Consider the following 12,848-nt stretch of genomic DNA (forward strand, 5'->3'; position numbering starts at 1 on the left):
GAGTACCTTTGATGGGTGAAAATGGTATGGTAACTCCATCTGCACTAACGGGATACGCTGGCGGAGCAACAGTGAAGGGTGATAGATGAGAATGAAAACAGGCCAGTTAGCCTATCATGATGAATTCATCAGGAATTAACCATGATAGTTTCCAGGGAGTTTGCCATTATTTTCACCGGTACCTTTCCTGCACTAGATTACCCGCCAATTAATTATTTTCTCTCTAACTACACTGGGTTGGCTGGAAGAGATCTCTTTCAGAGATAAGCCCTCCCTTGCTAACAAGTTGTTAAACTAATCGCTATATGTATTGTTCAAGTGCAATAAAGAATATATATATACATATATAATAATGAAATTTTGTACACTGTATGCGGTTTAATTCAGCTTGGAAGATTTTTTTTGATGGACGATAATGGAATGGTAGCCCCGCGTGCGTTAACGGTATACACTGACGGGGCACCAGTGAAGGATGATACGTGAGAATGAATAGGCAGATCAGTTAGCCCATCGTGATGAATACTCTTGGAATTCAGCACGATGGTTTCCATGAGGGACCACGGGGAGGTCGACCTGTTAGAGTATATTGTTAGCAATGGGAGTGGTAATCCGCATTACTAACAATCCCTCCCCCCCCCCCAGCTTTCCCAGAAAATTAGGTAGTTTTTATTTCAATTCACGGTTCCAATATTTTATTTCATCTGCGAGTTCCTTAAATGTTTAACAGATGGCGGTGTGTGTTAGATTATCAACGTAACGCTTCAACTCTTAGTGTCCGGATTAGTAAGTATCTACCGGTACTACAGATGGGCAAAATGGTAAAAACCCAATAAACACCCATAAACTCCCATAATCACCCAAAAAAATAGGTTTTTACGTATTTTTTTGAAAATATGTAAGTAATACCAATAAATTATTTTTATAAATTGTATTGATCAATTCTACAATATTAAATAAAACGTTAACTAATAATATTTCAGGAAATTTTAAAAATCTATATATAATAAAATGAAAGTAATTAATTTTCAGTGTTTTCATGTTGCAGTTGATCAACATGTTGGCCTTTTGCTTCCCGTAGATACTTTAAAATTTCTTCATAACACCTCGTTCGCACACATGGCCGTATATATTTAAATTCTTGAGCCACTAACAGTCCGAAATACTCATTTCTTTTATCCTCTTCTCCATAAATTAAGCATTTAGAACAGTTTGTTTCTTCTTTCAGTAAATTTTCTTTTACTTTATCCTCGTTTTTTTCTTTGTTGCGACGACGCTGGGTAAATCATCTGGACACTGGGTCTCACTATCGCCAAATATATTTGGAGATCGGCTTCGGCTACGGCTTGGCAGACATTTTTTTCTTTCTACAATTTTAAATTAAATTTATTAGAATAAATGCTTCGAACACACGCGATCTAAGTACCTTTTGTGTTTATTATACCTTACCTACCTAGGTATAAAAAGAGTACTTACGTAGATTTTCTTTTATTAACTGTTTTATACGAAGATCTTGATCTCTCAAATTAGCATCCATTTTACTTCCAGTGATTATCAACTAAATTAATAATCCACAAAGTATTAAATAACGTTTTTATGAAATATTTAGCACAAAAACAATACCCTTTAAATATCGATCGTCAGTAACTGTGGCTGACTTACCTATATTCTAGCAAGCAGGACTGCCAGATGTGAAGGGGAAATCCCCAATAAATTGTTGCATGTGACTGATGATGTGAGCATGTTCGTTTCATAATAAAAATGTTGCCAGGTAACCAAAAAGTCGTATGTTTTTGTGCGAATTACGATCATAATCTTTACGATCGTACATTAAAAAATAGACAAATAATAGTATGAGTACGATTTAAATCGTATATCTGTCAACCCTGCTAGCAAGACAGCGACAAAATCACGTTGCATAACAATGTAGCCCAAGCTTATATCTTATGAAATATACGGAAGAGATACGGACTTAGAAAAAACAGAAATGTTGTTCTTTGTGGAAGTCATTGATGAAATTCTATGTATTTTAGCCCGCAAACTTTCTTCAAACAAAAACAGCGCCATCTAGTATCGAGTTCTGTAATTATCTCTTTGTTTATGGATTTGAAGTAAGACCGCCACGCATGCAATACATTATGACTGGGGATTCCCCTATTCGTCGACGCTGAATATGAGGCGACGACAATCACTGTCAAACGTGTTCACTATTACTCTGACTCTGGTAACGTGACTTCCTGGTAACGTGTTAGGTAGGAAAAGCAGTAAAAAAGTGCATATTAAGGGAGCAGATTTGAAATAATATTTATACTTAACAAGAAATAATTAAAGGTAAGTGGATTTTTGAATGATACAATTATATCATGATCACTTAACAATTTTAACTTAAAATTAGATGTATTATTACAAGCTTTTATTTAGCTTGCGTTATGTAAATAAAAGTATGTAGGTATGTTCGTATGTTGATGCAATTATCCTCAATCCTCAACCGACTGGGATAAAATTTTCCATACACGTTTATTTTGGATGATAGTGCATAGTTAGCTGAGAGTCGTCATTGGATAATAATGGTGGATAGCCTAAGATGTGTACTAGATATTTATTTTTAACATAATATGCGTAAGTACCTAATCGAATTAAAGAAGTTGCTGAGAAAAATACAGAACAATACGATAATAAACTAGCGTCTGCGTTTAATCCTCCGAGGAGATGTAATTTTACAAAGGTTTTTTGTATTTATTTTATTATTTTTTTAATAAATTTATTGTAAATAACAAGAAATAATCATTGTAAAAAAATAGGCACTCTATTGTTGAATTTTCGTCAGACCAACTAATCATCGTTCATTTTTTTAGGTTCAATGGGGAGACCTAAAGATTTACGCATATGGGAGCACTACCGTACTTTACCAAACAAGTCTGTTTCTTGCAAGCTTTGTAATAAGGTCTACAAATTCAGTAATGCTGCCAAAATGCTTCAACATCTTATCACTTGTCCAAAATCTCCAGAAACATTAAAAGACTCTATGAAACTTATAAAAGATAGCTCGTCCAAAACCAAAATGTCTGGACTGTCAGAGATAGAGACAAATGATTCTTTTATAAGCCCCTCGTCGTCTGCTAACACTACAATAAATGCTGAGTTTCAAGACACCGATGATCATATAAAAACAGAATTAGCGAGAGCTATATTTGTAACAGGGACGCCATTATCGATGGTGCAACATCCTTTATGGATACAATTTTTCGAAAAATTGCAACCAAAATTTAAAATACCTTCACGTAAAGCTTTAGCGACAAAATACTTAGATAAAATATATAGAGAAATGCGTTTTGAGTTAAATGAGGAACTAAATGCTTGTAGTTACTTACACCTTCAGTGCGATGGCTGGTCTAATTTAAGAAATGAAGGAATAATAAACTTTCTTATATCAAAACCTCAACCTGCATACGTTAAAAGTTTGAATACAGAAAGTAATCCTCACACTAGTGAATACCTTAGCCAAGAAGTTGAAAAAGTAATGAAAGTGTATGGAGCAAATAAGTTTCTTGTACTTATTGGCGATAACGCTAGAAATATACAAAAGGCATTCGAATTAACAAAACTCAAATATCCACATGTTGTTCCTCTCGGTTGCTGTGCACATATCCTTAACTTGTTGTGCCAAGATATTGTAAAGATACAAGAAGTAACTGTGTTTATTATGCAAGCCATAAATATAATAAAAACTGTTAAAAGGAGTCAACGATTAAGTTCCTTGTTGATAAAATCAAGGCAGGGTGAAGATTCTACACAAACACTAAAATTGCCTTGTGCTACAAGATGGGGAAGTCATGTTACTTCGTTAAAAAGTTTGAAAGCAAATAAGATAGCTTTGCAAATATTAACAGTTAGAGAAGATATGGTAATTTCAAGAGATATTAAAGATTTAATTCTAAGTGATGATTTCTGGACGAAGACAGGGGAATGTATAAGTATTTTGGAACCAGTCACTGAAAGCATATTTTACTTAGAGAGCGACCAGAATCGTTTGCATCGCACATACATTACATTTAGAGATGTACAAGCTAAGATACGTTTTGCATTAAATGAGATTTCGACATTGAGCGAAGAAAGCAAACAGCAGATTCTAACATCAGTATCTTCAAGATGCAATATGGCAATGAGGCCAATACATTTTGCAGCATATATTCTAGACCCCAGGACTCTAGGAGTCGAACTTACTCAAGAGGAAGAACTTAAGGGTATGGAGTTAATCTACAATTTAAGCCAACACTTAAGTTTGTCAAATGTAATGGCAGATTTGGCGTGTTATAAAGCTAAAGAAAACTTTTGGGCCAGAGGATTTGTATGGAGCTCATTAGATAGCATTGAGCCCCTAATATGGTGGAAAGGTATTTGTGGTTCCACTGAGTTAAGCAAAGTAGCGATTCGTATTCTATCAGCTCCCTGTACTTCGGCAGCCACTGAGCGTTCCTTTAGTATCCAAGGCTACATACATAATAACAAAAGAAATCGACTTACAACTGAAAGAACTGAAAAAATTTCATTCATTTGTTATAACTGGAATCTTAAACATAAAGCTGAATGCGAGGACATTCAGTTTAATGAAGAAAATACCTTAGAAGCTTTCATTGAGCAAGTAAATGAACATAACAGTTTAGACGAAATAGAGCCTATCGAACCTATACAATTCATCGCTTGTAATAACTCTGAATCTGACAGTGATTGACTGTAGTTTTACATTTTACTTTCATCTCTTTCTTAATAAACTCAAAATCAAATTAAAAGTTTTTTATTCTGTAGGCTGCATAATAATATTGTCTATGTCCAGTATAGTGGACGTCTTGCGGCTGAGATGACGATGATGAAGTACAAAATCATAAACACCCAAAAATTTGGGTGTTTATGGGGTTTAAACCCAATAAACCCAAAACACCCGGTTTTTACCCACCAGACTTTAAACCCACCCAGGTGGATTGCCCATCTCTAACCGGTACAGATAGATGGTACTGTTTTTTCTATGGGTGATAATGACGTTGTAACCCCACCCGCGATATCGGTATACACTGCCGGGACACCAGTGAAGGATGATAGGTGAGGATGAAGCAGGTCAGTTAGCCTATCGTGACGAATTCAACGAGAATTGTTCACGATGGTTTCCAGGGGGAACCACGTGGAGGTCGACCTAATAGGGCATATTGCTAGCAATGGGGCTGTTAAACTCCATTGCTAACAATCCCTTTCCCCCGATGGTACTATTTTATTTTTGTTGGGTGAAAATGGTAAGGTAACCCCGCCTACGCTAACGGGATACGCTGACGGAGCACCAGTGAAGGGTGATAGAGGAGAGTGAAAACAGGCCAGTTAGCCCGTCATAATGAATTTATATATATCGTTATATAGCGAAAAAAGTCGATATTGATATATCGATGTATCGGTGTAACAAACCGATATATCAATATATTTTTTTTTATTTTTAGAGAAAAAAGCAATCGGGATAAAAGTCAGCCCTATTCATTGTTCGAAGTGGAACTTCTTAACAGCTTTTGATTCCTTCCCAGGGAGGGTGGAGTAATATAGAAGAACCAGACACAGATAAAACAGCTTAAGTCGGGACGGTTAGTAGTACAAAAAACGATATATTGAGTTCGTATCGATATTATTATATCGATATCGACTTTCTTCCGATATCTGTATATATCGATATTTCGGATGTCGACATATCGATAGTTATCGGGTTCCCAATATATCGTTGCAACCCTAGTTGGCTGATATCTGTGTCACGTCAAAAAGTCCAAATGTCAAAATAGTTTTCGTATTTGTTTACATTTTTCAATTAATTTTATTAAATATATTAATTAATAAGTTTAAAATACCTTTAAAATGTCGAAGTCCGCTCACGTAGTAGATGGCGAAGCTTCAGAATCGGAGTCCGAAATCGAAGTTGAAATTGGAAGAACACCAGTTAGTATTAAATATTTTGTTTTTATAAACTTGTTTTTATTAATGTGGCCAGTATTTTTGTTCTTCAAAAAAACAATAACGGCAAGTGTTACTTGATATTTCCTTGCTCTTACAACTTGATATATATTGCGGTTGAGTGGTTAGTACCCATCGTCTACATGGCAAAGAGTAATTATAGCGGAACTATAGTTACGCCATGCCTAGCCTCGCTACTGCGAACTAAGGTGTTACAGTTCTGCTATCAGAGATTAATACAATCTTATATACAGATTGGATCTCATATAAAATATATTCAAATACATTTATAGGATTTACGACTTTTTTTTATTTATTTTTTTATACAACTTAGAATGGCAAACAAGCTGACGGCCCACCTGATGGAAAGTGGTAACCGTCGCCTATAGACATGAGCAGTACCATGGACATAACAGAGTATACTGTTGCCATTCCTGAGGACTCAGGTATTATTGCTCTGTACCCAGTAAATTCACGCCATATCCCACCCTTCAAACCGAAACAGAGCTATGCAAACACAACTGCTTCACGACTGTGATCCCGGCATAGAATAGGTCACACCTTCCTTTCCCATAAGTGTCATTAGAGCTGACTAAGGGAGGGTGTGGGATGGGCAGCAGCATCCCTCTTAAAACATCTCTAAAGTCTAACTACGGTGGCCAATCCACCTGCCAAACGTAGGAACTACTGGCAAAACCCCCCCAAAGGAGAGGCTTATGTTCAGCAGTGGACAGTTAAAGCCTGATATGATGATGATGATGATTTATTGGACTAAATAAAGATAGCTATGTGCAAACCCGCGAGATACAAGTTATAAAATAAAAAAAATTTTGAATATTTTTTAAAATTACAGGACAGCCATCTGTCTCCAAGTATGGATAACTTTGTCATATCTGGAGAAGCGCCAGAATCTGATGATGGTATGTTGATTGTCTATACATAGATGTATTATATAATTATTTTATTTATTTATTTATAAAAAACATACCAACAATACGCACACAACAATTAAGCAGACAATGTAATAATAATAATAATAATAATATAAGCCTTTATTCAGACATTTTTTTTTAAAAAAACAATGTATTAAAACTTATTATTTAATTGCTGTTGTCTGTTTGCTTATTAGCAAAGGCCTCCTCCAACTGTCTCCAATGGTCTCTATTGCTAGCAATTCTTGTCCAAATACCCCTGCTTCAGCCCTAATGTCATCTACCCATCTTCTATGTGGTCTTCCTCTTCTCCTTTTTTTGTCTTTCGTGTACCAAAACATTATCTTTTTACTCCATTTATCTCTCCCTCTAATTGTATGCCCTGCCCATTTCCATTTAAGTTTTTTAACTGTGACTGTAACATCTTTAGTTTTTATGTGTTTTTTAATTGTGCTAGTTTTAATTCTGTCTGATAATCTTATCCCCATCATACTTCTTTCCATGGCATTCTGGCAATTTTGTAGTTTTTTAAAGTGGGATTTGGTAAGAGCCCAGGTTTGGCAACCATATGTAAGAACTGGTAAAATACAGGTTTCAAATAGTTTACCTTTTAAGGCTGTGTTTGTCATTTTGCTTTTAAGTATTTCCTTTAGACTCCAAAATCGTTTCCAGGCATTTCCTATACGTTTTTCAATCTCCTTTGTAGTTAAGTCTGTTGGTGAAATTATTTGACCCAAATATACATACTCATCTACATATTCAATTTTTTTGTTGTTGATGCAGATAGTTTCCCCTTTTTTCCCATTTGTCATAATTTTTGTTTTTTCTTTGTTCATAACCAAACCTACTTTTCGGCTTTCTTTATCTAATTCATTAAGCATTACTTGTAGATTGTCTCTTGTTGGGGAAAATAAAATTAAATCGTCGGCGAATCTCAGATGTGACAGGTATTCCCCGTTCATTAATAGTCCATACTCATCCCAATTTAGTTGACGAAAGATCTCTTCTAATACTGCAGTGAAAAGTTTAGGTGATATGGGGTCACCCTGCCTTACTCCCCTTTCTATTTTGAATTCCTTTCCTTCTTTTTCTAGCTTTACTTTTGCTTTACTGTTTCCATATATGTTCTTCAATATTCTGATGTATTTAATATCAATACCCTGATTTTTAAGTGCATACCAAATTGCCTCATGTTCGAGGGTGTCGAAAGCCTTACTATAGTCTACAAAGCAGCAGTAAAAGGTGATATTGTATTCTTTACTTTGTTCGAAAAGTTGCTTGACAACATGGATATGGTCTAAAGTTGAATATCCACTCCTGAAACCTGCTTGCTCCCTTGGTTGGTTATCGTCTAATAGTTTGGTTATGCGGTTTAAAATAACTTTAATAAAGATTTTATATATGTTCGACATAAGGCTTATGGGTCTATAATTATTAATATTACTTTTGTCCCCTTTCTTGTGCAACAATATAATGGTGGATATAGTCCATTGTACACATTATAGACAATGTACATTGATACGAGGTTTGTCCGGAAAGTACGTATAAAAGTTTTTTAAAAATTTTATTTTACAATTATTCAGGTAAATCAATTTTATCCCCTTCAAAGTACTCCCCCTGTGACATAATGCACTTGTGCCAACGCTGTTTCCACTGTGAGAAGGCTCCTTGAAAGTCCTCTGGTTGTAGGTTTCTCAGCTGCCCCGTCGTAGCTTTTTTTATCTCATTTATGTCCCCCAAATGCCGCCCCCGAAGTACCAATTTGGTTTTTGGGAACAAGAAGAAGTCACACGGGGCCAAATCCGGCGAATAGGGGGTGTTCGGTCACCGTAATGGAATTTTTACTCAAAAACTCACGGACAACAAGAGAGGTGTGGGCAGGGGCATTGTCGTGGTGAAGAATCCAACGCCCCTCTCGCGCCAATTCTGGACGAACTCGTGCCACACGACTGTCTGACCGTTAAACGACGGTCCCCATTAACACAAGTTCGAATTCTTTCCACGTTTTCGTCGGAATGTGAAGTGGAAGGACGTCCTGAACGTGGGTCATCTTGAACGCTTTCTCGGCCCTCTCTGAATCTTTTTAGCCACTTGTGGACGGTTGGTTCCTTCACAGCATCATCCCCATAAACTGTTCTGAGATCGGCAAAAATTTCACGGCCATTCTTGCCGAGTTTCGAGAGAAACTTGATTACGACGCGCTGCTCTTCAACGGAAGCGGGCTCCATGCCGACGGGGTTTCGTTAAGAGGTAACTTCACAGATGGCGTGACAAGCCAGTTCGCACCGCACGGCAGTCAGACCAGAACTGAAGCATTGTTAGGGACATAAGGAAGGGGTCCTGCGCTTACCTGGCCTCCCCACTCCTCTTTCTCGCATTCCAGAACACTTTTATACGAACTTTCCGGACAGACCTCGTATAAATTTAGTAAAAAGTGAAAAACTATATATATAACAATATAAATATATATATATATATATATATATATATATATATATATATATATATATATATATACAATATTAGCAAAGGGGAACTTATCTCTAAAAGAGATCTCTTCCAGTCAACCTAACACAGTGGCATAGCAAGTAGTGAGTAGGCAGTAATAGTGCAAGACAGAAATTTAAATAAATGTTTACACAAATTATAAATCATTATATATATATATATATATATATATATATATATATATATATATATATATATATATATATATATATATATATATATATATATATATGTATGTATGTATGTCCTATGGTGTGAAATTGTTGCAGAATCAAAGCTGTCACCTGCTGACCCTATTGACATAGATCTCCCACTGAACACAGCTCTGTCTCAACCGACCAACCCCAGCAAGCTGGTGTACACGTCTCTGCTGCATCAGAAATTATGTACGTACTAGTATTCACTGGGGGGAAAGGGATTGTTAGTAATCATGTTTTTTTTTAATGGATGATAATGGAATGGTAACCCCGCCTGCGCTAACGGTATACGCTGGCAGGTCACCAGTGAGGGATAACAGTTAATAGATGATAGATGAGAATGAAAACAAGCCAGTTAGCCCATCATGATGAATTCATCAGGAATTAACCATGATAGTTTCCAGGGAGAACCGCGAGGAGGTCTACCTGATTGGGTATATTGCTAGCAATGGGATTCTCAGTCTCCATTACTAACAATCCCTTTCCCCCCGAAGCAGGTCTGTTAGCCCATCGTGATGAATACACCTGGAATTCAACACGATGGTTTCCAGGAGAGAGCAAGCGGAGCTCGACCTGATAGGGTGTATTGTTACTAATGGAACTAGTAGTCCGCGTTACTAACAATCCCTCCCCCCCACCCCTAGTGGGGTCTAAAAGGCCCGTTGTTAACAATATATGCTATAAGGTATATGATACTAGATGGAAAACAATAAAAAAAATCTGTGTAAGGATGCCCTAATCACCTAGTGGTGTGAAATATACTTTACAATCTATTCTCATACCTAACAAATATACATAAAAAATTCATAAAATTCGGTCGAGCCGTTTCAAAGGAGTGCGACCACAAGCAACGTGACACAAGATATATATATATATACATACATATATATATATATATATATATATATATATATATATATATATATATATATATATATATATATATATATATATATATACAGATTTATATACCACTAAACCTAATTCACTGGCCTAATTTATTTCAGGGGAATGCAATGTATCGCTAAGGGCAACCATAGAAGGTCTTATCAGGCATACAACAGACATTTCCGTAGAGAAATTGACCAGTGCTGATAAAACTTTGCTAAACGTGCAGGTCAGTATTTGCATATGTCATTCATAAACGCACTATTAAAGATATCGTGAAAATAGAGTTAATAAATATATAGGTAATATGGATACCGATCCAACATCTATATATTGGGTTTTTAGGAACATTAATGGCAAGAAAAAGATTTGTTGGCAACCAATTGCTTTTTATTTAAAATACTGTATACTGCATGGAAAGGGACTGACTGACCAGAGGGAGACTTTGTACAAAAGTCGATTGCTCGGTCACCTCTGTCCCATTCGTTTTTCAACTGCGAAGCAGTTGTGTTTGCATGGCTGTGTTTCGGTTTGAAGGATGGGATAGTGCAGTGAAATTACAGGGTACAGAGGAATAACACCTGAGTCCTCAGGAATGGCAACGCATGGGGGGTATCATGGTCGAAACAGAATACTCTGTTATGTCCATGGTACAGCTAATGTCTATAGGCGACCGTTACCACTTTCCATCAGGTAGGCCGTCAGCTTGTTTGCCATTCTAAGTTGTATAAAAAAAAGGGATTGTTAGTAATGCGGGCTACCAGTCCCATTGCTAGCAATATACCCTGCCAGGTCGATCTCCATGTGGGCCCTGGAAACCATCATGCTGAATTCCATGTGTATTCATAGCGATGGACTAACTGGCCTACCTTTGCACCCTTACCTATCATCCCTCACTGGTGCCCCGTCAGCGTATACCGTTAGCGCAGGAGGGGTTACCATTCCATTTTCACGTATTAAAAAACTTATTCTAACATATTATATGTTGCCATGACAGGATGTAGTGTTGCCATTACGGAAAAATTAAAATGTCCAACAGTTACAAGCTGAATTTGTATTTATTTCCAGGAAAGCATGAGAGCAACTAACGCCAACCTAACCCTCGCCAAAGCGAGACTGCAGCAGCTGTGCGCGGCGTTGGACAAGGCGAACTGTGCGACCGCTTTACCCACTGTCAAAGTGAAACATTGATTTTTACCCAAATTTTGACGACCATTGTGACACAGCAGTAAGCATCAGGGATGTGTAATATATAAACTATATAGCATTATCTATATATTTTAGTCATGCAAACACAACTGCTTCACGGTTGAAACACGAATGGGACAGAGGTACCCAAGTAATCGAGTTTTGTACAAAGTCTCCCTCTGGTAAATACGTTTGTAAATTAATATATCCATTAATGAATCAATATATTTTACTACAATATATATATATATATATATATATATATATATATATACGTATATATATATACGTATATATATATACGTATATATATATATATATATATTGCTATATGCCAGCTATCATCATTTGTTTTATTTTTATGTATATTATTTTAATATAAGGATTGTATATATAAAACATAAAATATAAGACGGGGCAACTTTTTTTTAAATATTAGCTAAGTGCTAGTGTTAGCCATTATGCCACTAATAGGAAACAAGACGAGATTTTATATTAGTAACGGGCAACACTAGCAAATTTAAAAACGCACTTTTTCAGTGTTACAAGTTTAAGATTAGATTACGATTCCCAGATCAGGTCGTTTTAAATTAGGATTTATGATTCAAATCTACATATTGCTTACAAATTAATAGATAGATAGATACTCTCTATTGTTTCCTCCATAAGATTACAATAGTAAACTTATTATAGATACAAACAATTACAAGAAATTATCACAGTGAGACAACAATGGGCGGCCTTATCGTTAAGAGCGATCTCTTGCAGCCAACCTTTGGATGGAGAGGAGTAATTATAAACAGTTTGATCGGAGACACGATGAAGATCCTATTATTTCTAAATATGGAGATATAATACATGTTATAATGTAAATATATATCCCTACTCAATTAAAAGAGCGGCCGTTTTAATTTTTTTTAAAACGAAAATATTATACACAAATATAAATCAAAGTAATTAGTAAAGATGAGTATCATTACGAATCATTATGGACTGTTTATTCAGTGTTTTCAAATGTATTCGTAAAAATTTTACTTCCTATTTTTCAATTTAACCTGTTAATATACTTTCTCCCATATACATAGTAAGAAATGTACATTATGGCAACACTATTCACGCAGCATGATAAAAAAGTTGGCCTGTTTTTACTGACACT

The 12,848-nt window shown here is 35.9% G+C and overlaps 2 protein-coding genes across 2 annotated transcripts; both read left to right on the forward strand.

The window, feature by feature from the left end:
* Positions 1–1,277: 1,277 nt before the first annotated feature.
* Positions 1,278–5,000, forward strand: LOC128202128 (uncharacterized). Its single transcript, XM_052901302.1, has 2 exons — positions 1,278–2,328; positions 2,853–5,000. Exon 2 carries the CDS (start codon positions 2,858–2,860, stop codon positions 4,727–4,729), a length of 1,872 nt encoding a protein of 623 aa, XP_052757262.1. The 5' UTR covers positions 1,278–2,328; positions 2,853–2,857; the 3' UTR covers positions 4,730–5,000.
* Positions 5,001–5,762: 762 nt separating this feature from the next.
* LOC113517145 (uncharacterized) lies at positions 5,763–12,615 on the forward strand. The gene is made up of 5 exons (XM_026901719.3): positions 5,763–5,964; positions 6,833–6,899; positions 9,689–9,805; positions 10,624–10,733; positions 11,573–12,615. Exons 1-5 carry the CDS (start codon positions 5,884–5,886, stop codon positions 11,693–11,695), a joined length of 498 nt encoding a protein of 165 aa, XP_026757520.1. The 5' UTR covers positions 5,763–5,883; the 3' UTR covers positions 11,696–12,615.
* Positions 12,616–12,848: the final 233 nt, after the last annotated feature.

This window comes from Galleria mellonella, unplaced genomic scaffold, assembly GCF_026898425.1.
Source record: "Galleria mellonella isolate WM207_F2 unplaced genomic scaffold, CSIRO_AGI_GalMel_v1 utg778, whole genome shotgun sequence".
NCBI lineage: Eukaryota > Metazoa > Arthropoda > Insecta > Lepidoptera > Pyralidae > Galleria > Galleria mellonella.